Genomic DNA, 26,687 nt, shown 5'->3' with positions numbered 1-26,687 from the left:
CAGGCTGAGCACACAGTCCCAGGCACCCTCCTACCTTGGCCTACCAGGTTGTTTGCTCTTCCTTCCTTTTGTAATCTATTCATAAGCATAAAGATTTCTGTTCCACATAACTATTTCAAGGTTCATTTTTAAAGTATGAGATTCTAATTTGATTATTCACTTGGGTTCTGCAATATTCAGAATAATGAATTTAGACTGTAACATATAGGCTAAGACTTGATACGGACATGTTGTAAAGATTATGATGGAAATGCTAAGAACTTGCCATGGTGTGATTGCTTTTCAGTGGTAGTACGGTTTGTAATGTCATGATCCTGATAATTAAAACTTTCTAACTGGTGACTTTTTTCTTCCCTTTCCCTCTTCCCTTCCCCCCTCCCCCTTCCCTCCCCTCCCCCCCAACACATTTCATCCTGTCTTCATTCAGAGGAATGCAGTAGCATGGATAGTTGATGGCGAATGTGGAGCAGACGACTTCTGTTTAACTTAAAATTAGTCGTATTTTAATGGCTTGGGATTTGGTGCAAACAAACATGATTGATAGCTGGACAGACATGCTCGTCATGAAAAAAGAACCATTTCTGAAGCCCGATTGGGGCCAAACATTTACACCTTGCTTCATAGTAACCAGTTGAGATGAAGCACGTCGTTAGAACGTTGTTGGACACCATGTTGAATTATCCCCCCATCGGTTGTGAAGAACTGTGCTACATTCAGGCTTACCCATTGAACTCAGTATATATATTTTTTTCCCTCCTGCCTTTTGCCTGGTGGGATACCATTCTTGTTGCTCTTCTGTGTAATGAAGTTTAAATGCTTGTTTGGAAAACTTTATTTAACAGTTTAGAAGGCTTGATAGAAGGAGTGCATTAGTCTGAAGAGTATACATTGGATAGGAAAGAATTTCCTTCTTTTGTTTCTCCAAATCTTTCCGCCTTATTTAGCTTGAGATCTTTGCAGCTTGGTTCATGGATTCTAGCCTTGCCCGTTGCGCAGTATATACTGATCCAGATGATAAACCAGTGAACTATGTCAAAAGCACTCTCAATATTACATTTGACAAAAAGTTTTGTACTTTTCACATAGCTTGTTGCCCCGTAAAAGGGTTAACAGCACAATTTTTTAAAAATAAATTAAGAAGTATTTATAGGATTAAAGTGACTTCATTTGTATACATTTGGAATCTAAACCAGCTTCAAAAAGTTTCCTCTCTGACTTAGATATTACGCAGTATAACTGATGCTCTTCTGGAACCCCACGTGAGACTTGCCCAGAAACAGTGCTTGGAAGGACGTGGCACAGGAGACCCAGAGTCCCACCGGGAAGGTTTCCCCCCTTTTGTTTTATTCCTGAAGGAACATCAGTACCTGATGTTGAAGATATTCAAGATTCAAAAAGAGAATTGTAAATCTCTACTGACAGGAGAGATGAATAGTCAGTTTAAGTTTCCAGCCTGGGAAGGTGTTCTGGTGCAAAATCAGCAGGCGAGTGGAGCCGAGGCATAACCACTGGGGGAGTCCAAGGATGTTTGAGCTTGTCCGGAGTATCAGCAGGTTACAGACAGGCCAAACTAGGTTTAACACCTCATAGTCATTGGTCTTAGTGGCCCTCACTATTTTGTCCCATAGAGAGACCTAAGTCCAGACTGCTCCTCCTCAGTTTTCCAGGTATTGCCATACTGAACCTCATTCTACACTGGTGCTCTGGGTAGTCCTTGCCTTCCCCTCCCCTTAGTTGAAGGAAAGGTCTCCTTCGTGGGAAAGCACTTTTAATCTTGAGAATTTCACATTTAATTAAAGTAAGCCAGAAGCCTGATGTTCACGTTGTGCTTTTAAACCCTGTAACAGCTGAATGCAGCCGACTTCATCTCCTTTGAGACTCCTTTCCCTGGTCAGCAGAGGCTCCCAGGGGCCCAGCTGTTAGACTGGGAGGAGGAATGGGAGCACCCCTGAGATAAGATTCTGGCCAAGGAAAGGGCCTGTCTGTGCTAAGTCCCTTTGGGGCCCAGCCAGGCCTGCAGTCTGTCACCGCCCCAAGTGGGCACTATCAGGACCCAGAGCGGCAGGGGGAAAGGCTTCAGTGTCAGGAATCCTCCTGGGGCGCAGGCTGGGCTACAGGGAGGGGAGAGGACAGACAAATGCAATTGGCCTTAACATGCATGGGTCCTCCAGAAGCTCACAGAGTAAGACAAAGTGGCAGACCGTGGGCAGCAGATTATTTTATCAAATTGGTATGTAAAAGATTTCTTTAAGCTCCATTTTGCAGAGACCACCACTTAGAGAATCAAGAATTCCTGTTTTGATACTTCTGAGTTACAAATAAGTATATGTTACAGTTTATCTGGTACTTCATTTTTCTTAACTCCAATTACTTTTTACTTTGAGCTTGAATAAAAGTCTTCATTGGTATCTGTAAGTAACTAAGTGGCAACTTCTCTTTACATCAGTGCAGTTCAACCCGTTCCTGGTGTTAGTGATTTGGTAAACCTCAAAACCGTTAATGCAACCCAGTCTCCAGAAACATCTGAACATTTCTGTAGGCCGCCACGGCTTACAGATCGAGTCGCCATGTGCCCTGGTAGGTTCCGGGGCGGCTTAGCCATAAGTCTGTCCCTGCTTTGCCCAGCCAGCCCCAGATCTGAGTTTTTCCCTTAGAAACACTGTTAAAAAAAAAAAAAAAAAAAATGGCATAGAGGTGAGGCACATTTTACGAAGAACCTAACTATTTAAGTTAACCTAACTTAAAGCGGAGTAGCAACTATGCAAAGGTCCACATAGCAGCTAGGGGAGCGCCTGCACCCACCTACTTGCTGCAGCAGCAGCCCAAGCACACCAGCAGCGTTTGGGCCGGAGTGCCGCACAGGGACTGCTAGGCGAGGTGACCAGCGAAGAGACCTAGGACTGGCCAACCCATAGCTATAACCTGACAGCCTCCAATAGCGCTATAGTCTGTAGGCTCCAGAGTGAGGATCCTGGCAAGCCGGCACGAGATACTGACAAATGTATAAATGAAAAGTACCAATACTTTTTGCACATAGATCAAACTAGACTGGGGAATTTTGGCTCCAAAAATCAGGTTAGTAGGCTCACTTCCATGTGCTTAAAAATGTTTTTGTTGTTATTCATTATTAAGGGCTAGAGCAAGTATGAAATGAAATGTCTTTTTCCTCCAAACACTTGGTTATGGGTAGTAGAGCGTTGGATGTGAGAATCAGGTGGACTGGGGGGGGGGGGTGATGAAGAGCTGGGGGGTGGGGGCTAGGTGTGGGCATGGCACAGCTTTCCTTCGGGGCTGGGTATCCTTAGTGGTTGCACCAGCTGCATTTCTACTCTAGGCCAGGTAAATGTGTTGCATTAAACCAGGTAAGTAGTCTAAACAGGAGGTTTGCAAGCATCCCCAAAGACCAGCCCATTTTAGTGGGTGGGAGGACAGGCAGGGCTTACCTAGCTTTAAATATGAATGAGGTGATGGAAGGCACCTGCTAGTTGAAAGGGAAAAAAATCCCAATTTCTGTCTGTATTTTCATCTGAGCTCACACTCGTAGAAATAGGGCGCTTTCTGTTCTCCCTCCAGAACAGCGTTCTGTGACATTAATAGCAAACCTTCTTCCCCACCCCACCCCACCCCCATCTTGAAATTTTCTTTTTTAGGCTGTTGTTTCCTGCACACGAGAACTGACCCTACCACCTCTGCTCAGCGGTCAATACCGCACACCTCTTGAAAGGGAGATCTCTGTGTCAGTTTCTCTGACAGCAGAAGAATGACTACTCTTGAGTGGGGAGGACAGAAGACAGTTTCCTTAATATCCTTTGTGTCCCATCTCTAAAATGTGCAGATATCTAGATTTCATTTAGACTTTAGCAGCTCTCTTTTGGCCTTACACTCCAAAACATGCATTTTCAAAACCGTATCTGATTTAGCATAAACAGCTAACTTTAAAAGAAGAGGTGAATTTGCATTTATTTACACTTAGACACTTTCTAAAAACAGGGTGAACTTAATTGAAAGTTTCAGTGTTAAGCTATTGTTACAGTAGCTGCCCTATAGTTGCAGAAACAAAAACTGTAAAACCCGTCCCCTGTCCACTTAATCCAGATAGGCTGGATTTAATGAAACTAATAGTATAAAAATTGTGTGTGTGTGTGTGTGTGTGTGTTGTTTGTCTGTGTGGGAGAGAGAGAGAACTTAATTCATAAAGAGTCCTAGAAACTGTTTTCTGGGTTCTTGTCATTTTACTAAGTCTCGTGCTTGTGTGATGTGCCCTTTCTGAGTTTAGGGTCTGGTTAATACTGGTATATTTTTATAAGATTGAGATGTGTCCCCATCTTTAACTCAAGCATTTTCATTATCAGGGTCAATGTGCTAAAACCGAATCGTAACATTTTTAGGCACAGATGGAAAACGATGTCATTGGCTCCTTGAATGTGTGTGTGTGGCGAGGGGAAAAGATCCGCAGAAGCATGTTTGTACTTACAAACCAAGCTGTAGAGATCAAGGAAAGAACTTGAGTGCTGATCTCAAGATACCTAACTTGTCGAGATTCCCATGGCATTGTGGTGGAGCTAGTTAACACTTAGAGCTTTTGGTCTGTAATAACTATTTGCTATGGACTGATTCAGTGTTTCAAAGGATTGTGTTCTTAAATTTGGGGGGTTCTGTTTTTTTTTAACTGCCTCAGATTCTATTTAGTAGTTTAAATTTCTTTGCTTTATTATTTCATTAAAGCATAAAAAATTTCAGGTCTCATATTTATTTTCACTTGTTCTACTAATTATTTACAAAACACCCTTTGTTAACTTTTATTTTATAAATGTGTAGTATATTAAACGTCTTTTAAAATTTTGTTCAATTGAAACTACATTAACTTTGATTTGCTTTAATGGGATTTTTTTTTTTAAATACACCTTTTCCATGTCAGTGCGTAGCACCTAACCAATCGTTTGTATTCCCTTTCAATCCAATAAACAGAATGAATAAGACATCATGGCTGTGTCAGCTCTCCTCATGTCCATTAACGTGAGTGCTTAGATGGCACTGCTTCTAACAGTTGATTTGCTGAGTTTGACCCCCATATATTTACTGGGTGTCTCTATAAGTTGCTGTCAAAGGAAGCACCTCAAGTGTTCGGCTCCCTTTTTTTAAAAGAGGCAGTTGTGCAAGAAGAGGTGCTCAAGTGACTCAGTAGGTGGAATGTTTGACTTGATCCTCAGGGTCATAGGTTCGAGCCTCACATTCGGTATAGAGATTACTGAAAATTTTCAAAAAATAAAGGACAATCATGGATTAGAGAAATTTAGGGAACACTTGAATTTTATTTATATTTTAAAGATTAATTCACAGAGAGAGCACAGGGGTCTGGGCAGAGGGAGAGGGGGAGAGACCATCTCAAGCAGACTCCATGCTGAGCACAGGGCTCAATCCCACAACCCAAAGATCACAACCTGAGCCAAAAATGAAGAGTTGGACACTCAATCAACAGAGCCACCCAGGTCCCCCAGGAGCATGTTCTTGCATCTCCAAGGAATCCAATGCCTGCCCCATTTTGTTCAAAGATATTACTGCATCTGAAACTATGCATTAGGAATTACATATGTTGGGTATCCCTGGTGGCGCAGCGGTTTAGCGCCGCCTGCAGCCCAGGGTGTGATCCTGGAGACCCGGGATCGAGTCCCACATCGGGCTTCCTGCATGGAGCCTACTTCTCCCTCTGCCTGTCTCTGCCTCCCTCTCTCTCTCTGAATGAATAAATAAATAAATCTTTTTTTAAAAAAAGGAATTGCATATGTTAGAGAAAACATACTTTCAGTTTGAAATTAAAATTTATTTCCTAATGAATAATTACAATTTTTTTTTTAAGATTTACTTGAGAGAGAGCAGGAGCAGGGGAGGGAGAGGCAGAGGAAAAGGGAGAAGCAGACTCCCTGCTGAGCAGGGAGCCCCATGCAGAGCTCGACCGCATGTCCTGAGCCAAAGGCAGGATGCTTAACCGACTGAGCCACCAGGTGCCCCATCTATAGTTTATTTAAAGATCTCCTTGGAGAGGGTCACCTGGGTGGCTCAACCAGTTAAGCGTCAGACTCTGGATCTCAGCTCAGGCCTTGATCTCAGGGTGGTGAGTTCAAGCTCTGCGTTAAGCTCTGTGCTCAGCAAAAAAAACTCTTGGGGGAAAGCATTGAGTGTGTACCAACTCACAGCACTTCAGTGCTTCTGAGAAAAGGGAAAGAAAATCAGTTCCTTGTGGGGGAGAGTGATTACACAAGTGAGCTTTAGGAGGCTTCCTGTAAGGAGCAGAGTCGTGCACGGAAGGACGCTCCCCTGTGAAGCATCAGTGCTAGGCGGGCAGGTGGTGGGGTCTGCAGTGTCCTGAGGAACAGGTCGGAGAAGCCTTTCCATTTGTTTTCTGTAAATACAGCTCAACTCTGTAGACTTGGAAACGCAAGCCTATTCATCTGTGTTTTAGCTCTCTGGCCAGCCCCCAGGACCTGGGATAATTTCCCAACCAAATCGCAGAGTAGGGAGCTGTATTGTTGGGGCCGGGGGAGCGGGGGCACAGAGAATCCCAGGCGGACTCCCCGCTGACCATGGACCCCAGTGCGGGGCTCGATCCCACGACCCTGAGATCACAGCCTGAGTGGAAGGCTGTGATCACAGCAAGAGTAGGACGCTCCACCGACTATGCCAACCAGGCACCCCTGGTGCCCTAGGAGCTGTCTTTTAAAACAGAACTCAATTCCTTCCACTTAAAAGTGAATGATTTTTGGTTACATCCTTTGATGATGTCTTGAAATTTTTTCCAGAAAAACAAAACTCTTATTGAATCTTATGTTGGGCAGCGCAGGTGGCTCAGCGGTTTAGTGCCACCTTTGGCCCAGGGCGTGATCCTGGAGACCCAGATCGAGTCCCACGTCAGGCTCCCTGCATGGAGCCTGCATCTCCCTCTGCCTGTGTCTCTGCCTCTGTCTGTCTCTCTCTTTGTCTCTCGTGAATAGGTGAATAAAATCCTTAAAAAAAAAAATTTTTTTTTTCAACAAACGTTGACTTTGTGGCTGTGGCTCCCCCTCTGGCTTCATCAGTGCACTTCACCCAGGAGCTTACTGTGTAGGAGGTAGTGGGCTAATGGCCCCTCGCGGAATCCTAAACCCGTGTTTAGGGAAGGCAGATTTCCTTCACGCCTTTGTCTTCCAGCTGGGAGGACCCAGGGCTGCCATCCTGCAGGAGCTCAGGATCAACATCTAAGAATTCAGGTTGGTTTCAGGAACCCTTATCTCACAGAGATGCTGCGTACAAAAATACTACAATATTAGAGACATGATGATGTCGATGTCGGGCTGGATTAGGGATGAAGCAAGCATGCCCATGAATTCAGTGCTGTAGCGGCTAAGATACAAAATTACCAAGCAACGTCAATTAGTCCTGCTACTGCCTTCCAGAAAGTTAGGATGTCTCCTGGAACCACAGGAGGCCCGGCCGTGTCCCAGGGGCCGCCCGGGGCAACTGCACAGATCGTGCCTCTGTCTGGGACACAGGCCACGGGTTCAGATAAGCAGTAAGATGAGCCCTCAAAGCAGGTTCCTTCCCCATCAGACTTGATGACGATGTCACATCATCATTGAGAGAAGATCGATGCCCATGAATTGAGCTGAGAAGACCAAGCAAGGACTCCAGCTCCCTCCTGCTCAAGTGCTGGCCTCTTGCCCCAGACGCATGTGGTCAGAGCAGCAGACAGGACGAGGTCGGGTCCCCTGGGCAACCAGAGGAAGGTGTGAGGCACGGGGTCGTCATGGGTCAGGGGGTGCCCTCTCAAGGTCGCACACACTGGGGCCCCTTCAGGACCAGGCCTGATCTGTGAAGCAGACATTCTGATGAGGTGAGAGCTGGCTACGTACAGTCTGGGAGGACAGGCTCCTGATCTGGCAGGCAAGGTGCAGAAGGTGCCAGAGCAAGTCAAGTTCCCAGGGAAGCATCCTAACTGGAGAGGAAGCAGGTCCCGAATCCCACCGCCTTGTCCACGACACAGGAGAGCTGCCCACCCAGGGGCTCAGAGGAGGGGCGGAGGCGCGCCCCCACCTGGCTTCCTCGGTGCCAGCAGGGGCTGAAGCGTACAAAGACAGGGACAGGATGCGACCAGACTCAGAGCTCACTCGCAGAGCACCCCACACAGCCGGACGGGGGTTCCGAGGCCACCTCCAGCCTCACTTCCCTCTTAAGGGCAGAAATGGGAGGATCTGGAAGGTCTGTGCAGTGCTCCTCTCAAGGGAGAGCACAGCACCCGAGTCCTAGCACCTTAACCACAGCTCATCAATCCAGGCTTCTCCCCTCTTTTCACCATGTGTGGACACTAGTCACCCCCTCCTGTGGCTCTGATGCAGACGAGCGATTCGAGAGCATGGGCTCTGTTCCTTTCCAACCAGTTAGTGTTTCAGAACCGCCCCCACAGCCCAGGCTCACCACCCACCCACTTTCCACTCACCCCCCGGGGCAGAGTCCCCAGGGAAGAGCACACCCTCTACCACCTCGGAGCTGCTTGAGGGGACCTGGCGCTCAGCTCCAAGGACTGAAGTCCTTTAAAGCCTGGAGCTATAAAAGCTTGAGCAGGACATGGCGAAAACCATAGATGAGAACAAAGCCGGGCAATAGATCGGTTTGGTTTGGGGCTTTTCTCTTACAGGCAGAAAGCTGTCCCCTGGTCATCCTACGTTACAGTTTCTCAGCCCCGAGACATCAGCGATACAAGGGGGCCCCAGGGTCCGACGGCAGCAGTCCCTGTCCCTGACCGTCCTGTCCTGCCATATTGTAGCCGCCACGCTCCAATCGGGGCCCGTCTGTCTAGGGAGTCAGGCTTAGCAGCCTCCAGGCTTCTGCCCAGGCCGGACCGGGTCCCCGACCAAAAGGGCACGCGGCATCTGGTCTCTTGGTGACCACACATTGTTCAGCTGCCCACTTCTGCCCCAACGTCACACAGCCATATCCTGCCTAGACGCCAAGGCTTCAGTCGGCGCAAGCACAGCCCCAAGTAGGAGTGAAAAGATCAGCCATTCAGCCCACAAACACAGACCAAGAGGCTGATGCTCCCGCCAACCGCCCGAGCAGACCCAGCCCCAGGGAACGGAGTTGGCTGCGGAGCACCACGGCCTGGATGGCCTGGCCCACGTCTCCCTAGTCAGAGTGGACATCAGACGGCGGGACAGAAGCAGGGCAGTGGCAGGCTCCATGGTCACTCGGTGACTGGCTATTCCTGCTCTAATCTCATGAGCATCTTCTCTATCAAATCACCTCTCCAAACCCACTGAAAAATGTAACTAAGAGACCGAGTGCAACGGGTTGCACAGAACATGGGATCAAGACCCGGCAAGAGCCAGCGGGTTGAATGGGTTTGAGGGTGATTTTGGAGGCAGTGGCTTTAAATGAAAATTCTTGATAAAATTGTGCTTTTTTTATTTATTTTCCTTTCTAGAAGCAGGAATTACATTGTACCTGGGAAAATGGCTTATAGGATTTCACAGAATCTGCAAAGAAATATATACTTTTTGAAATGTCATTTTCTATTAACATTCTTATGAAAAGACTTTTAGCTGACAGTCCCATAAATCTTTACACCGAATTAAATACACGAAGCTGCCACAAGGGGTAATCTGTCTCTTCCTCTGCCCAGATTAACAGCGCAGCCCTACGCTCTGCCTTCTCAGTACACTCGCAGCGCGTTCCTGCATCTAGTGGGCTTTCCCTTTGATGTGTGTCCTTTGTTTCTCTGGCATGCAAGGCCGGCGAGGCAGTCCTGTTGCTATGTATGGATAACGATCTTCAACACACAGATGATTAGAAACACGTGTCAGGGTTCGGGCTGAAGTTGAGAACCAGAAATCTACAAAAACTCAATTTGTGTTTTTTTAAATACTTTATATGGTAAAAATACAGCAAAAATATTTTTCTTTTTGTTCAAAGAGGAAAAAATATACTGCTATGATCACGGTTCTAAGGATGATCTCCGGCGCCTCTGGCTCCTGGGCTGCACTTCGTGGTGCTGGCGGACTCGGACCGCGGCTCCTCAGCTTCAGTCGTTTATCAAGGCTAAAATCATGCTGGGAGGGAAGAAACAAGCGTTACCAGCATCTCCTTAGCAATGTTCCTACAAAGTCTGCTCTATCCGGGTTTGTGCCTCTGAGGCTCAGCAAGGAACACTCATGTCAATAAAAGACAATCGCTGACACGTTTTTTTAAAAAGTATTTCTAATTGGGGCCTCTCCAGGTCCTACTTTTCTTCACAAGACAAAACAAATAACTAGGGTGGGGGTGGGAGGGTGACCTAAAACCAACGCTGGGCTACAGTTCTGAACAAAGAAGCCATGTCCAGAAAACAAAACATTAGTTCTCTAGCCAGACCTTGCATGTGCTGTCCCAAGACCTGGACCCTTGCTCCCCGTCTCCCAGGGTCACACCCCCGCACAGACCGCACAATAGCTAGGAGGGCAGCTCAGGCCTCAGGACGTCTCCAATGTAGGCCCCAACTTTCCTGCCAGGACTCTGTGCTGCCCCAGACGCCACCTATGCAGCCCGACAGTGTGTGATGTATTGCAGTCACTCTACGAAAACCACCATGGCCAATAACAGCAAATTGATTATTTCCTTTTCCTGAAGTCGGCCTTGCTATGCTAAGATTAGAGGACTAGAAACCCCCTTACAACCACTAACGGCATCACTGGTTATCCAAATTTAACCACGCTAAGTGTCCTCCCTGCACAGCACAGATTAACCAGAGTAGCTAACACCTCTGAAACATGTTTACGGGTTAACTACAGCTCACCGCAAACCCAGGTGCTTTAGGTGCATCATCTCACTGAGCCTGGATCACAACAAATGAGGTAGGCACTACTATTCCATTTTCAGATGAGGAAACTGAGGCATAGAGTGCTTAAGAAACTAGCCCTGGGTCACACAGTAAAGGGCAGGGCGTAGACTGCACTAGGCTGGCACCCAGCCCAACACCCAATGCCATCGACTCCAACATTCTCTCAAGAAGATGGGCGTCTCCCCTCTGTAACTCCTCTCTCTGGGAGCACAGCCAGCACCACTCATGACCGGCAGAGAGGCCTGGACACTGGGGAAGGAAGACAAAGCACCTGGTGTGGAGCACACGGACGGCCTGAGCCAGGGAGTAAGGACGCCACAGAGCAGCTCCTGGAGGTCATGCGGCACGCAGATGCGGTGACACGTACAAAATGCACACAGCCATAAGAACTCCGCAGGATCCCCCGAAGCTCTGCATCACCAATGCAAAGTCTTACTAGCCGGGAGCATGTCACCCGCCCAGAGTGGTCCTCGCATATAGGGCAATACCAAGAGAGCCACGAACTCACCTATAAAGATACATGAAGAAACACAGCAGGTGGAAGCCGAGCTTGATCATGGCTTCCTTCATGTGTGACTTCAGCTGCCCCCGGTTGTGGATCTCCGTGGGATCAAACACTCCCATGTTCCCACTCGGCACCATAATGAACCTGGTATGCACACGTTAAAAGGAGAATATAATCAGTATAAATATTCAAACGTACCCAATAACAGCCAACCTTTAAAAGTGAACCAATCAGCAGTCTTCAAGTCAGACCAGATATGGACAGCGTAGCACAACGATGTCACAGGCCACCACATGGTTTTCTTTGAAAGACACAACACTTGTTAATTTGTGCTGTAATTCTCCACCCCCTGAAACAAAGACAGAGATACTCTAGAGAAGGGTATTCTGTGCATCAAGACCCTTTTACCCATCTGTACAAAACTAAACTGGTCATACCTGCAGCCATCTTCCACCTGACACAAAGGACTCCAAACCAAACCAATTTGTTTTTAAAGATTTTATTTATTCATGAGAGACACATATAGAGGCAGAGACACAGGCTCCCCTGTAGGGAGCCCAATGTAGGATTCGATCCCAGGACCCCAAGATCACACACACTCTGAGCCGAAGGTAGATGACCAACCACTGAGCCACCCAGGCGTCCCCAAACCAAACCAATTTTATCAAGGTCTTAGAAACTTCTTTATCTAGAAACTTCTAAAATAATTAATGTAACATATTTTTTTAAAGATTTATTCATTCATTTATTTGAGAGAGAGAGAACATAAGCAAGCAGGGGGAGAGGGAGAAGCAGACTCCCCATTGAGCACGGAGCCTGACACAGGGCTCGATCCCAGGACCCTGAGGTCATGAGATAAAAACCAAGAGTCAGACACTCAATCTACTGAGCTCCACAGGCACTCCTTAATGCAACATATTTATAAGGAGTAGCATCAAACATATTTATCCCCATTTCACAGAAGACAGTGAAAGACATTCTATGTCCGGTTGGAACACTCATTGGTGGTGCTCCTGTTGATCCAGAGAGAACACACCTTTGTCTACAGGTGCGTCAATGGATCCCGGCTCATAGGCACAATTATAGACAAGAGAATGGGAATGATTTAGCCTAAGTGCCACCACAGTAAAAGCAAAATTCAGTTAGGAGACTGTTAAGACTCAAAGTGCAACATCTAGCTTTATGTGACTCTTACAAAAACAGGCCAAGTGCCAGAGGTTAAGTAATAATATTCCAACAACCCAGAAATGTTCTTTTTATAGTGGTGGAGGCCCAACCACCCTGGGACATGAGGAACAGGGCCCACAGATCAGAGCCAAAGAGAAAGGGCACAGCAAGCCGGCAGCTAGCTCTAACTCTGCACCAGTCCAACCCAGCGTTCCCACACACTCAGAAGACGGTCCCATTTTTTAAAAAGCATCTTGACACTATGTTCAACATGCTGAGGAGTCTTTTAAACTTTCGTATTTATTTCATGTCATTCTGCATGTAATAGTGACACAAAACAGTCTCCTTTCCAGATTGATGCCCTTTAACAAGTGAGGAGATCGGATCACTTGGGAGGGTACTCCACTACAAAGTACCTGCACTGCAACCTCCAGTCAGTGCCACTCCCACTAGTCCAACGACGTGTCCAACCTCATGCCACCCTCGACCTCTTCCTGCCACATACACACTTTCTCAACAATGACTTCAGCGAAGTGCCCCCAGAGTTCCACAAATCTCAAACTCTCCCCCCAGCCCTGCAGCCCATCCAGAGCTGAATGGAGGGTCTAGACAACATCTCAGCCCCATCTCTGCTAAGAGGTTTATCCTCCAGTGACTCCCAGGAAACCCAACAGCACTGTCACCATTTGCCTGGGGCTCCTTCCAGACGTCTATCTCTTCTGTACCCTTCACAGGCCACCTCCCCACCTAGTGCCACTTCCACGGAGGTCTCTGCATTCCTGCATCCCAAACCCAGTGCAGCGCCCCCGGCTCACCCCCGGCTCTAACGGGCCTCTCTACCTCCTGGCTCTTCTCCACAATCCAATCCGTACTACACAACGCTTTCAGAAAAATCTTTCCAAAGATACTTGACTTTATCAACTTAGCTACTCAAAAACATACAGACCAATGATGATACATTAAAAGGTCCTCGATTTCCTTAGCCATTAGGGAAATGTAAATCAAAACCACAGTAAAACATGTCACCCAGCAGGATGGCTAAAATAAAAAGACACAGGAGCACCTGGCTGGCTCAACTGGAAGGGCATGCAACTTTTGATCTCAGCGTCCTGAGTTGAAGGCCCATGCTGGGCACAGAGATGACTTAAACAAAAATAAATCTAAAAAAGAAAGACACACAACAACAGGTGTTGGGGAGGATATGGAGAAACCGGAACCCTGGCACATAGCTGGCAGGAATGGGAAATGGTACTTTCAAACACCTAAGTGGTTCTTTCAAAGGTTAACATAAAGGTAACATATGACCCAGCAATTCCACCCCAGGAAAAATGGAAACGTAACATCCACGCAAAAAAAATGCACACAAGTGTTCACAGGAGAACTATTCCCAATAGCCAAAAAGTAGACAATTCCAATGTCCATCAACTGCAAACGGACAAGATGTGTTCTGTCCGTACAGTGGACAGGGTGAAAAACCACAACCTGCCACCCATGGAAGAACCTTGAAAACATAATGCTGAGTAAAAAAAGCCAGTCACAACAGAGCCCATACTGAGCGCTCCATAGGACGCATCTGTACAGAACAGGTCATCATATGAGACACAAAGTAGACTACTGGGTGCCTGAGGCCAGAGGAGGGGAGGGCAGGACAAGGAGGCTGCCAGCCGGTATAGGGCTTTCTTCTGGGGTGAAGACCCTGTGCTAAATTAAATACACTGTGACAATGGTTGCTCAAGCCTATAAATATACTAAAAACATTGAAGAGAATACTTTCAACAGGTGAACTTTGTGCTCCGGGTACTCATATTTATACATAAACTCCTTGGACGAATGTTCCAGACTCTCTGACGACTCCCTCATCTATGTGGCTGCCACCTGTCCAGTCCTTACACATGCCTGTGCATCTCAGCCCGCTCCCCCACCCGTCATGCCTCACCCATCCTGCCGGCTCTGCTCCCACACCCACTTCTGGAGAGGGCCCCGGGGCACACCCACACGGCTCTCCTCCCAAACAGGGTCTCATCACTCATCAGGCACCTTTGCCTGCCTCTTCGGGAAGCAACTTGTCTTGTGATTGCCTCTGTCCTGAGGAAGAGTCCACTTCAGATGTCTGCATCCCCAAGAGCATAAGGTACAGACGTCTGAAGAGAAGAAAGGATCCATCTGTTGATTTAACCTTTTTGAAGAAAAGGTAAATTTGTGAACAGCAGTCACTGCCATCATCAGGGTAATAAACCCACATGATCTCTGTGGTTACAGGAAACGATCTGTGGACTTTGTCATCCCTCCAGTAAAATCAGAGCCTCCCACTACAGTCTGTACTATGTACACGGGAGACGTGGCCAAGCCCACTCTTCCTCTGGCACATGCTTGGATCCTGTGGAAGGAAGATGGTGCGCTCTCGGGTATCGCTAAGATCCAGCCTCAGATGTTCCCATGCTCACTCCCACACTCATGTTCTGCTCACTTGGACCACAGGGATACCGAGCAGGGCTCAAGGTCTATGTGAGATGGCACCACAGATGGGTCAGGGCCCCGTGCTGCTAGCTGAGCTCAGGTCAGGGTGTTGGTCTAGGGATGACCATGGGAGAGCAACAAGAAAAGGAAAACAAAAAGTGATTCTTTCTCTCTGGGAAAAAGGTATAGAGATTTCAAATCTCTTCCCTAGCTCAGGTTCTCATCTCACAATCTTTATATATAAATTCATTCCCCCAAACCCACTCACACTTCCTCATCCTCATGGCATTCCATCACACGTGCTCCAAGCCTCTCCCCACCCCTCCTTTATTCTTTTGCCTTAGCCTTTTTTTTTTTTTTTTAAGATTTATTTATTCATGAGAAAGACAGAGTGAGACAGAGACACAGGCAGAGGGAGAAGCAGGCTCCCTGCAGGGAGCCTAATGCAAGATTTGATTCTAGGACCCCGGGATCACAACCTGAGCCCAAGGCAGATGCTCAACCGCTGAGCCAGCCACGTGCTCCTGTCCTCCTTATCCTAACTGCACTTTTAAAAAATCACATGTATGGGGTGCTGGGCTGGCTCAGTAGGAAAAGCATGTGACTCCTGATCTTGGGTGGTGAGTTTGAGCCCTACATTAGATGCAGAAATTACTAAAAAATAAAATTAATAAATAAACCTTAAAAAAATTAAAAATCAGGGCACGTAGGTGGCTCAGTGGTTGAGCATCTACCTTTGGCTTGGGTCGTGATCCCGGAGTCCTGGGATTGAGTTGCACATCGGGGTCCCTATGGGGAGCCTGCTTCTCCCTCTGCCTATGTCTCTGCCTCTCTCTGTGTTTCTCGCATGAATAAATAAAATATTTTTTAAAAATTAAAAATCACATATATAAAGATCAGCTGATGAATGATTTTATCCCTCCCCCCAAAAAAAAGATAAAAGTAAAATTTTAAAAAACCGGAAACTTAGCAGAAGAGTAGCACACTGAAAATCATCCCAGGTTTGTCAAGATGATCCCAAAGTTCTTCAAAAGAAAATGTATATTGTGCAAGTGCCCTACTTCAGTTAAGCTCGGCACTACATCAGTTAATTCTGATGTTATCCAGTCTACAGACTTTAAAATGAAATTCTCTCTGGAGCGTTCCAAGTATACTCTAATTAAAATCTGCAGATATAAATAACAAGAATTATATATTCTTGGACTTTTGATCATTCTTACAGGAAAACACACAAGTTCTTAGATATCACAACTAAACATTCCATATTTCTTAATTTTACATATGTAACTTTGTGTTTCTGCCACAAGAGTGGGGCCAAGCACACTGCTGCTTGCCTGGTACACCAAAGTAAACAAAAATGTATATTGATTTAGTGTAGCACTCTGTGGTCATTTATTCCATGACTGGCACATATTTTATTGCAGAAGAAAAAGCTATTAAATTTTTAAAAATTTTTCTTTAAACTGCTGTGATGCAGTGAACAGACTACACTCACCGATATATATTCCAGGTGGCAGCAGGCAAGTTGAGGAGGAAGATGAACCAGTGCAGTGAGACGAGCATGAGTACGGTGATGACGGTGTGGCCGATCAATTCTGGGATCACCCACTATAAGGGGGGAACACAGTATTACATCTCCCTATTGTGTTCTTCCAGGATTTGTGGGTTATCTGAAGCTAAATCAATGAATACACCAAGAATTTACAAGCTCATGTTTCAAGATTATTTTTAGACTTGGATGACCCAGATCTATATACTGCTGTAACTGCTTACCCCACACAAGTACTACAGGGCACAGCTTAAAAATAATGCCCTTAAATTTCAATGATGTTTTATCCTAAGCAAAGGTACAGATTCATCCACGAAGAAGGTATGAATGACACTGGGGGTGGGGGGTGGAGTATCATTTACTTTCTAGTCCAGTGTCTGTACTAAAGCCTCTTACTCTAATTTTTTTTTTTTTTTTTAGATTTTATTTATTTATTCACGAGACAGAGCAGAAACACAGACAGAGGGACAAAGAAGCAGGCTTCCTGCAGGGAGCCCAATGTGGGACTCGATCTCAGGACCCCGGGATTACAACCCGAGCCAAAGGCAAACGCTCCACCACTGAACCACCCAGGTGCCCCTAATTTGGTGTAGTTTATATTCAAATATACACTGCCTTGCATGCAAGTCAGAATATCAATCTTAAACATTTTCCAATCTCCAGAATCCTGAGAGAAATCATTTCACATTCGCATTTACACACTCATACACACACATACACACACACACACAAATACTTTAGCAGCTTACATTAACAACTCAAAGTTGAACAAATACGGTAATGAACCAGGGTACCAGAACACCAGCCTACTGGCTCTACAGCACACACTGCCCTCTGTGTGCTCTCTCTGTTAACTGACCAATATTCTAGTTCTCATGACCAAGAACTATTACAGCAGGTCCTCCCTTTACCAATAACCTTCCTCTGAGTAGAGACTTTTTTTTTTTTTAAGATTTTATTTATTTATTCATGAGAGATACAGAGAGAGGCAGAGAGACAGGCAGAGGGAGAAGCAGGCCCCATGCAGGGAACCCGACGTGGGACTCGATCCCAGGTCCCCAGGATCACACCCTGGGCTGAAGGCAGTGCTAAACCTGAGCCACCTGGGCTGCCCTAGACTTTTCTTTTAAAGGAAGTTAATAGTAATACTTATGCACATACAAACTGGCAATCCCCACTTGCAGAAACTAGAAACACTCAGAGAGGCTAAGTAATTTGCCCAAGGTCACAAAGCTACTTCCTGGTGGAAAAATATGGTATAAACCCAAACACACTGCCCCCGGGGCTCTCACATTTAGATTTTAGAGACATTTTTAGAACAAAGAAGGGATTTGCTAAACCTAACTTGCAATCAACTGGAACTTTTCAGTATGTAATACAGATTTTTAAAAGTCTAACCAAGAGAGTATAATGCTGACAAGCGTGAGTTGCAGAGTCAAACCTGGACTGGAATTCCTGCTCTATCCCACAGATTAGTTTAGCAATCTTAGGAAAGGTCACCTACCCTGAGCCGTGATTCTCTCATCTGTAAAATGGAGATGATGATCCCTGTTGTACAGTTAGAGGAACAGCATGGGTGAGCCACAGGCAGAGCAAGCACTCTGGAAGCGGCAGGGAGGTCACTGCCACCAGGGTCTGTGCCCTCCACCCACAGAGCAGTAGCTTTCGAACTTTCTTACCTTGTTTTACACTGACACAGACTGGAAGCAAAAGTTTTAGAAAGGGATACTTAACATTATTAGGCTTGCCTTACTGATGTTCAACCAAACCCTATGTTTCCATTCTCTTCCCTCTTTAGTTATATGTTCTTTTCCTAACTCGCTCTCGGAATACCAGCACTAGGCTTGTAGCCCCCAGCTGGAGCCTGGAACATTCTGCTGTGGAGTAACTTGATGGCACAAGAGAGAATGCCTACAGAACTGGCTTCCAGGCACCCCAGCAGCCCTATAGTGAAGTCTATCTACCAATCAGTCGGTCAACAGCCTGGACCATGCATGAAGCCTCCAGCAAGTATTTCAGTGATTTACCCTTAAGGACAGCCAGATGAGGGGGGATCCCTGGGTGGCTCAGCGGTTTGGCGCCTGCCTTTGGCCCAAGGCGTAATCCTGGAGTCCCAGGATCAATTCCCACATCGGCTCCCTGCATGGAGCCTGCTTCTCCCTCTGCGTCTCTGCCTCCCTCTCTCTCTCTCTGTCTCTCATGAATGAATGAATAAAATCTTAAAAAAAAAAAAAAAAAGGACAGCCAGATGGACAGACAGCCATGTACCAGAAATTGAGGAAAGCCTCCAATATGAAAGGGAAAAACACAAAGGGAAAGAAGCTTGGAGGGAACAGATATAATGTAGGGAGTAGACGGAAATTTCAAAACTACTGTAATCAAGATTCTCAGCTAAGAAACTCAAACTTGAGCCAAGAAAACAAGCTCTTAGAAACTAAAACTTGATGTAAATGGTGTGCACACTAGGGAATCAGAAGAGGGTGTGGAGGAGGGAAGCCTGGGTGGCTCAGCAGTTAAGCGCCTGCAGCCCAGGGGTGATCCTAGAGACCCAGGATCGAGTCCCACGTTGGGCTCCCTGCATGGAGCCTGCTTCTCCCTCTGCCTGTCTCTCTGCCTCTCTCTGTCTCTCATGAATAAATAAATAAAATCTTTAAAAAAAAAAAGTATGGAGGAAATTTTGAAACAAAAAAGGAAAAAATTGAAAGCATAAAAATTTTTAAAAAAGAACAGGCAGATAATCCAGCAGATGAATTATCCAGAGTGTGAAAGTTGTTGAAAGAGAAAGGGGGGTTGATTTTATCAAAGAAAGAATGGAACTCACAGGCCAAAAGAGCCAGCAGATGGCTGAAACAGTGCATGAAACGGGCCTCCACAAAGGTACACAAAGGTTTACCACTGCAAAATTCCCAAACACCAAGGATAAAAGATTCTAAAACTTCTGGAGAGGATTAGGGGGAAAAAGATGGGGGCAGGGGGAAGGATGCACATGAAAGGATAAAAAATCAAAACAGCATCATCCTGCCTGATGCGAACACTGGATGTCAGAAGACCACTGACCAATATCTTTCAAACTCTGAAAGAGAATCTTTGCTACCCAGAACTGCTACACTCAGAGAAACTCTCTCTCTAGAGTAAGGACAAGACATTCCCAAACACAGCAAGGCCTCCAAATTTGGTCCCCATGTAATGTATCTCAAGAATCTACGCCAGCAAGACAGCAGGAGGCCAGAAGAAAGGACAACATGACTTCCAAGGGTCCCAGGATGTGGGCTGTGGGATCGGCCTGGAAGCGGCGAGTCCAGAGCACAGCAAGATGAGAGTGATCTCAAGGAGAAAGGTAACCTGGAAAAGAGCTCACCTGATAGGTTATTTTAATGTTTCCCATGGAGAAAATAGCACTGAAAAGCTTTAAAGATGTATTTGAAAAGATTTCATAACACGTAAGTGAAAACTAAGGAAATTTTAAGATTTTAAGATTTTATTTATTCATAGAGATACACATTGAGAGAGAGCAAGAGAGAGGCAGACACACAGGCACAGGCAGAGGGAGAAGCAGGCACCATGCAGAGAGCCCGACGTAGGACTTGATCCGGGGTCTCCAGGATCACGCCCTGGGCTGCAGGCGGCGCCACCAGGGCTGCCCAAGGAAATTTTTTAAATGTAGCAATTATTAACACTGGGAAAGAGAAACCTATCCAGAAAAACAGGAAAGAAAGAAAAATATGATCACTGTCTACTATGAGACTCAGTAATAAAAAATATTTAGTATATTATCATTAACAGTATATTGTAACAATATAAACACTGAATATCAATTTAACTCAAAAAAGAAAACGTTTAGGGAAGGGGGTATCTAAGAACGAAATCTTGTCATAGTGACTCATAAATCAATAGATGACATTTAAAACTGATAAAACAAGAAACAGCAGTATGGGCATATAAAAGAATATATGAATATAAACATCAGAAAAAAAAATTAATGGCTCAAGTGTGGAAGTCAGCTGACCCCAAAAAGTATGACAGGTCAGAATCAGAGCAATCAGGAAGGGATCTGGTTTTCAGTGTAAGCTTTGCAGAACCTTTGACTGTAGTTGTGTTCAAGTATTACCTTCACAAAAGTAAAAATTAACATTAAAAAAAGATTTAAGTTCAAACTGAAGGAGTAACTTTCTCAAAAGAATCTAGGTAATCTTCTATTTCAATTTCTATTTTTTATAAAAGAAAAGCCACTTAAATGCCCCCTAAAATATTAAGTAAGCAAGAAATATAAACAGAAATACAACCCATTTGGTAAATATATATAACCATTCTTTGGAAGATGAGGAGGCCTGAAACCAATACAATATAGATTACATCTCAGTGTCTTAAAAAGTCTTAAAGTATGGCAGATAACTACAAAATCTTTTATTTAGAGCTATCATTGTATTAAACCACATCCTAGAAAATTCAAAATAAAGAAAACAAGAGGAGGAGGAGTATTGTTTACTAGAAATTTTAATTTTCCATGTGTGGTTTTTTCCCTCTTGGGCCAGAGAGACCTAAGTAGATGAAGAGGTGAAAAGACACATGGGAATAATTTTTAGGTCAAGCCCAAAGCACTTCTCCGTATTTACTAAATTGTTATATGAACTTTTATCCAGAAAGCTCTTCTGTCTACGCAGCCCATAAAGTGAATCAGGACTGTGTTCCCTTGTTCCCTATTTCTAGACAAACCCTGCAACTCAGAATATTCTTGCCAACATAAAGATCTGACTATATACCAAAGGTAAAATGACCTTGAAACAGATCAACTCATTAATTCCACTTCTCAGCAACCCACGAAAAAAAACATCATCTTTTATGCAACAAAAACCAGACTAAGCTTTTTGGTCATGGGCAGGAGGATGGTAAATACAATTACCCTCATAATGATAACGAGCCTTTCCCTCATAAAGTTCTGATGGGCACAGGTTCAAGAAAGAAACACAGTAAAGAAACAAAATTTCCAGCAAGTTCTTCTACAGGATCTAAAGTACTGCAAAAACACAGTAGCTCTACAGACATTCCAAAAAATGAGAAGCAATATGTACTTTAAAATCAAATATAAAAATAAAATAAAATAAAATAGGGATCCCTGGGTGGCGCAGCGGTTTGGCGCCTGCCTTTGGCCCAGGGCGCGATCCTGGGGACCCGGGATCGAATCCCACGTCGGGCTCCTGGTGCATGGAGCCTGCTTCTCCCTCTGCCTGTGTCTCTGCCTCTCTCTCTCTCTGTGACTATCATAAATAAATAAATAACTATTAAAAAAAATAATAATAAATAAAATAAAATAAAATAAAAATAAAAATAAAAATAAAAATAAAATAAAATATACATGTGCTGGTTTATCTAGAATAATCTGTAACGCAGAAAATGGAGAACCACCTTCAGTGCCAGAAAATAAGAAATGTCTTACCTTGTTTAATTTTGAGCAACATGATCTAGCATTAATGTAATCACATTCTAAATCAGACAATGTAATTATCTGAGGATCAAGATAAGGAATTATAAGATTTCTTTTAAAACAACCGTTTTTAAGTTTAGAAAGAAACCCAACTGCAACGCAGAATTAGATTTGACTTGAAAAAATTTGTTATTTCCGTAAAGTTCACTCATTAGACAACTAAATATTCTCATTATATTCCTTCACCAAAATATTTTCCCAAAATAATCTTATTATGCTCAATTCTAAAGTGACCCATATGAGAACATTCAACTGGAGTTCCTTAAAAGTCAAACAGTGTGGAATGAGACCCCTGAAGACAATTTAAATATGAAAACCTGAATTACCAAAGTAGGAAAATAGTGTTAATTTATGATAGATCCATAAAATGTCTTTGAAGATTCCAGGTGTGAAAAAAGAAAAGATACAAAATTGTCAATATAGTATGGTACTATGTTAGCACTGGTTATGTCTCCTTACAAATGATCTGTCTTCCTATTATTTTTCTCTATTTCCGAAACCTTCCACATTAAACATACTTCATATTAGAATTAAGCAAAAAACGGTATTCAGTATCAAATGTAAACTCATAAAAACATGAGAGCAGACAGAAACAGAAGGAAAAGTCCTCAACCGAATGATACTATGATACAACGCCCGAGATTTGCATAAAATGCTCCACCATCACCCCCCCCCCTTCTGCCCCAGGAAAGGACAAAGCAAAATGCTGGTATAGTGCATTCGTGAGCAAAAGAAACACAGGGTTTTTTACATTATACTCTCTGATTTTATACTTGAAAATGTCCACTGAAACAAGTAAAAATAAATGTTCTCACCTAAATTCTAAACATTTCCATATGGACATTACCCCTAACACTTCAACACAAGTCAAACTCATCACTTTCTTCACAAATTGTTTCACTGCCAAATGTGTTTTCTCTCTTGTCGATGACACAACCACCATTTGCCCAGGCTCAAAACATGGCTCAAATTATTTGTCTTCTGTTTCATAGCCCACAACCAGTCATCAGCAGGTTGGGGCAATCCCTTCCTCCTCATTCTCCAGTTAGTCCCTCCTTTCACTTGCTCACAGTCAGCAGTGTTGCAAACCCACATGGGCCCATTCCCCAATGGTCTGCCTTCCAGTCTTCGCATTTCCAACCTACTCTGCAGTTTCAGCTCCCTAAAACACCATCTGTGTCAAAAATGTTCAACAGTTCCCTATAGCCTAGAGGATAAAAGTGAAAGCCCTCCCTGCCTTAGAACTCAGAAGCCCTTCAAAACTGGCTGATCCAGCCTTCCCCACCAGACCTTCTACCACCAAAATCAAGCATGTCCTCCAGATAGTCCAGAAATGCCATAAACTCTTCACTTTTGCTCCTGCCTGATTTTGAATATCCACCCTTTCCTTCTGTGCATATTCTTCGTGGTACGAAGTCCACGAAAACCTCTAACCCTACAGAACCTCTACCCTGACCACTTTCTACCTCTTCCCTCTATACTAAGCTAGTACAACTATCCAAAAATACTGTAATACAACATGCTAATTTCATCAAAACACACCCTAAACATACCTGAATGTTTAAGTCAAATATTCCACCTAATGTTTTCCTATGTACATAATAAACTGGTAAAGTCCATGGCTATTTCAAATGATCAAGCCTAGTTTTCCAAAGTGCAAATACAGAAATCTTTCATTTCTCTGTAAATCCCAGTTCCTTACAGTGCCAGTCATGGGAAGGACACACGTCGTCAAAACTTAGGCCCATGATTCTGCTAGTTCAGTCAGTTCCAAACCTAATAAAACCCAAAGTCCTCCCTCGACTGACTGGCTCTGCAGGCACAGCACATGAGTCTTCATCCAGCCGTTGTGAATTCCAGCCCCAGCTTGGAGTATATAATAAAATCTTAAAACACAAAACATAATCAACTCAAGGTTCTCCCCACTATAACTCATGAGTGCAGGGGACAAGTGCAGCTGAACTGGGGCAGGAGAGGCAGGCAGGGTGCTGGGTGCTGAACCCACGCTCTGGCTGTGCACACCCAGAGCTGAGAAGGAAACATGTCCCATTATAAAGACAAGAACTGAGGCTGAGATCCGTGCACAGTACTGTGGACAGTAAACGTGAAAAAGTAAGGCGTCCTGACTGCAAACTCCACACTACAAGGTCATGCTGGCTGCACAGGCTACAACTACCCTATGCCGGGGCACGCTGGCCAACAAAACGTTGACTTCGATCACAAAGCACATGTTGCACATGAATTCCAAAGAAAAAACGATACAGCTCCCAGGTGTTCTAACATTTTAATGACTTCAACTGGATGGTGCATGGCGACTAAGACTGGATGAGAGCAGAGTGCGGGTCCAACCATCACGCACCGTCCTGGACACCAGTCTGGGGACCAGCACCGGGACAAGTTTCCCACGCGGGCGCTGCTTCGGAACCGACACACGCGAAAACGACCCCGACACACGCGAAAACGACCCCGCCGTCCCTTCTGCACAGCCTCCCAGCACCGGGCTGCTCCCCACCCCCCCACCCCACCCCCCGCAGCCTCCCACCCCCCACAGGGTTGCTTGGCCCTGACCCACCCCCGCGTGGACCCCTGCACAGCTCCCCTAGAACAGGGCTGCTCCCTCCCCAGAGGACCCGCCCCCCCTTGCACGGACCCTCTCAGGTGCCCCCCCAGCACAGAGCTGATCCGCCCCCACCCACACGGACCCCCAGCACAGGGCTGCTCCCCCCGCAGGCCCCCCCTGCATGCCCCGCCCCCCCAGCAGGCCCCCCTGCACGCCCCACCCCCCAGCACAGGGCCGCTCCCCCCGCAAGCCCCCCTGCATGCCCCGCCCCCCCAGCAGGCCCCCCTGCACGCCCCACCCCCAGCACAGGGCCGCTCCCCCCGCAGGCCCCCCTGCACGCCCCACCCCCCAGCACAGGGCCGCTCCCCCCGCAGGCCCCCTGCATGCCCCGCCCCCCAGCAGGCCCCCCTGCACGCCCCACCCCCCAGCACAGGGCCGCTCCCCCCGCAGGCCCCCCTGCATGCCCCGCCCCCCAGCACGGGGCTGCCCCGCCCGCCCCGCACTTCGCCCGCGTCCCAGGCTGGGCCCGGCCGCCAAGGCCTCCCGAGGTCCCGCGGCGCTCCGACAAGGGCGGCGGCGACTGTCGCCCCCAGCGACCACAGGCTGCCCGTGGCGGCCGCTCACCGGGCGCCCGGACGCAGAGGTCCCCGCGGCCCGCCAGGGAGGCCCGCCGCTCTGCCGCTCAGGGCCGGGCCGGTGCGCGGCGGCGGCGGCGGCCTCCCAGGCCCGGCCCCCCCCTGCGAGGCCGTCCTCCCGCCCGGCTCGCCGCCCCGCTCCCGGCCGGGCCGCCCGTGCCCCCGCGCACCTGCCCGGCCCCGCCTCAGCCCCATTCCCCGGGCGCCGGGCCCGGCCGGCCTCCGCCCGCCTCAGGCAAGGATACGAAGTACACCGAGAGGAAGATGAGCGCGCAACAGTCGAGGAGAGAGAAGACGAACACCACCGCCTCCATCCTCCGCCGCCGCTCCTTCCGTCAAACCAGCCCCGGCGCCCGCCGCGCCCGCCGCGCCGCCCGCCCCTGATAGGCCCTCGCCAGGCCGCTGGAGCGCGTCGCACGGGCGCCGACACACGGCATGCCGGGAAATGTAGTCGGCCCCCGAACCCCCGGCCGCCGTCGTTCCGACGCATGCTGGGAAGTGTAGTTCGTGAGCACGACCCCCGGCGCTGAGGAAGTACGGGAGCCTACGGTCAATCTGATGCGTCCCGGAAATTGTGACGAGAATCAGCGAGCATTGGCTGGACCTGGTAATCTGCTGGGTACCCGGTACAACTTGTTATCATGGGCAGTGTCTCTTTTAGTTTCCGCGTGAGGCCCACTAGGTCCCCCCCCCCCCCCGGGCCACGCCAAGAGGCTGTCCTGCCAAAGCCCGGGTCCACCCGCAACGACCCTTGGCTTGCCGGCGGACACCTGCCCTTTCCTGATCTCGGTTTCTCCGGGGCTTTCACGGTCCTTTGCTTGTGTTACAGCAACGATTCTCTGCACTCTAGGTTTTAGCATTCTCACTCAGCAAGTACGTATTGACTCCACCCCCAGTACCTGCCGGGACCTGCCCTACGCCCGCCCGCGATGCGCGATGCGCGATGCAGGAAGGTGCGAGGCAGGTGGCTCAGCGGTTGAGCATCTGCCTTGGGCTCAGGGCGTGACCCCGCGGTCCCAGGATCGAGTCCCGCATCGGGCTCCCTGCATGGAGCCTGCTTCTGTCTCTGCCTCTCTCTCTGTGTGTCTCATGAATAAGTAAATAAAAATCTTAAAGAAATGTGCCACGCAAACTAAGCAGTAAGTGGAGACCAGATAGAGGGGAAAGGTTTCTTTAAAGGCAAATTATGGGATCCCTGGGTGGCGTAGCGGTTTGGCGCCTGCCTTTGGCCCAGGGCGCGATCCTGGAGACCCGGGATCGAATCCCACATCGCGCTCCCGGTGCATGGAGCCTGCTTCTCCCTCTGCCTGTGTCTCTGCCTCTCTCTCTCTCTCTCTCTCTCTCTCTCTGTGACTATCATAAATAAATAAAAATTTAAAAAAATATAAAGGCAAATTATACCAAAAGGCATACATTCATTCAACCAGTATTTCCTGAGCAGCTAGTGTATGCAGTTACTGGGCCGTAGGGATCCCTGATGAACAAG

The 26,687-nt window shown here is 46.8% G+C and overlaps 2 protein-coding genes across 7 annotated transcripts in view; one reads left to right on the top strand and one right to left on the bottom strand.

Moving 5' to 3' along the window:
- WDR26 (WD repeat domain 26) overlaps positions 1 to 4,984 on the top strand; it is a 40,036-nt gene extending 35,052 nt beyond the window's left edge. For 2 of the 3 annotated variants that reach the window (XM_077901263.1, XM_077901262.1), the window contains exon 14: positions 428 to 4,984. In XM_077901263.1, the coding sequence (XP_077757389.1) occupies positions 428 to 453 (26 nt within the window). In that variant the 3' untranslated portion in view covers positions 454 to 4,984. The remainder of the gene's footprint in view (positions 1 to 427) is intronic. The other variant, XR_013381661.1, reaches the window with a different exon arrangement.
- Positions 4,985 to 9,876: 4,892 nt separating this feature from the next.
- Positions 9,877 to 25,605, bottom strand: CNIH4 (cornichon family member 4). Of its 4 annotated transcripts, none has more exons than XM_077901264.1 (5): positions 25,447 to 25,604; positions 21,959 to 22,027; positions 16,471 to 16,583; positions 11,355 to 11,495; positions 9,877 to 10,079 (listed from the first exon to the last, which is right to left on the bottom strand). In XM_077901264.1, exons 1-5 carry the CDS (start codon positions 25,513 to 25,515, stop codon positions 10,052 to 10,054), a joined length of 420 nt encoding a protein of 139 aa, XP_077757390.1. In that variant the 5' UTR covers positions 25,516 to 25,604; the 3' UTR covers positions 9,877 to 10,051. The 4 variants fall into 4 exon arrangements, with proteins under 4 accessions (XP_077757390.1, XP_077757392.1, XP_077757393.1 ...); XM_077901267.1 differs by lacking the exon at positions 9,877 to 10,079 and adding an exon at positions 16,300 to 16,301 and having other exon boundaries at positions 11,355 to 11,446; positions 25,447 to 25,605; XM_077901266.1 differs by lacking the exon at positions 21,959 to 22,027 and having other exon boundaries at positions 25,372 to 25,514.
- Positions 25,606 to 26,687: the final 1,082 nt, after the last annotated feature.

The sequence above is a fragment of the Canis aureus genome, chromosome 6, assembly GCF_053574225.1.
Source record: "Canis aureus isolate CA01 chromosome 6, VMU_Caureus_v.1.0, whole genome shotgun sequence".
Lineage (NCBI taxonomy): Eukaryota > Metazoa > Chordata > Mammalia > Carnivora > Canidae > Canis > Canis aureus.
This window is presented reverse-complemented; position numbering and strand designations above follow the sequence as displayed.

Bases quoted from the DNA above. Each gene is read 5' to 3' on its own strand.
- CNIH4 (XM_077901264.1), bottom strand. From the start codon at position 25,515: ATGGAGGCGGTGGTGTTCGTCTTCTCTCTCCTCGACTGTTGCGCGCTC. The intron at 16,584-21,958 runs GTAAGACATTTC...CCCCCCTTATAG, and splicing joins GTTGCTCAAAATTAAACAAG to TGGGTGATCCCAGAATTGAT. The intron at 10,080-11,354 runs GTGAGTTCGTGG...CTTCCCTCCCAG, and splicing joins TTCTTCATGTATCTTTATAG to CATGATTTTAGCCTTGATAA.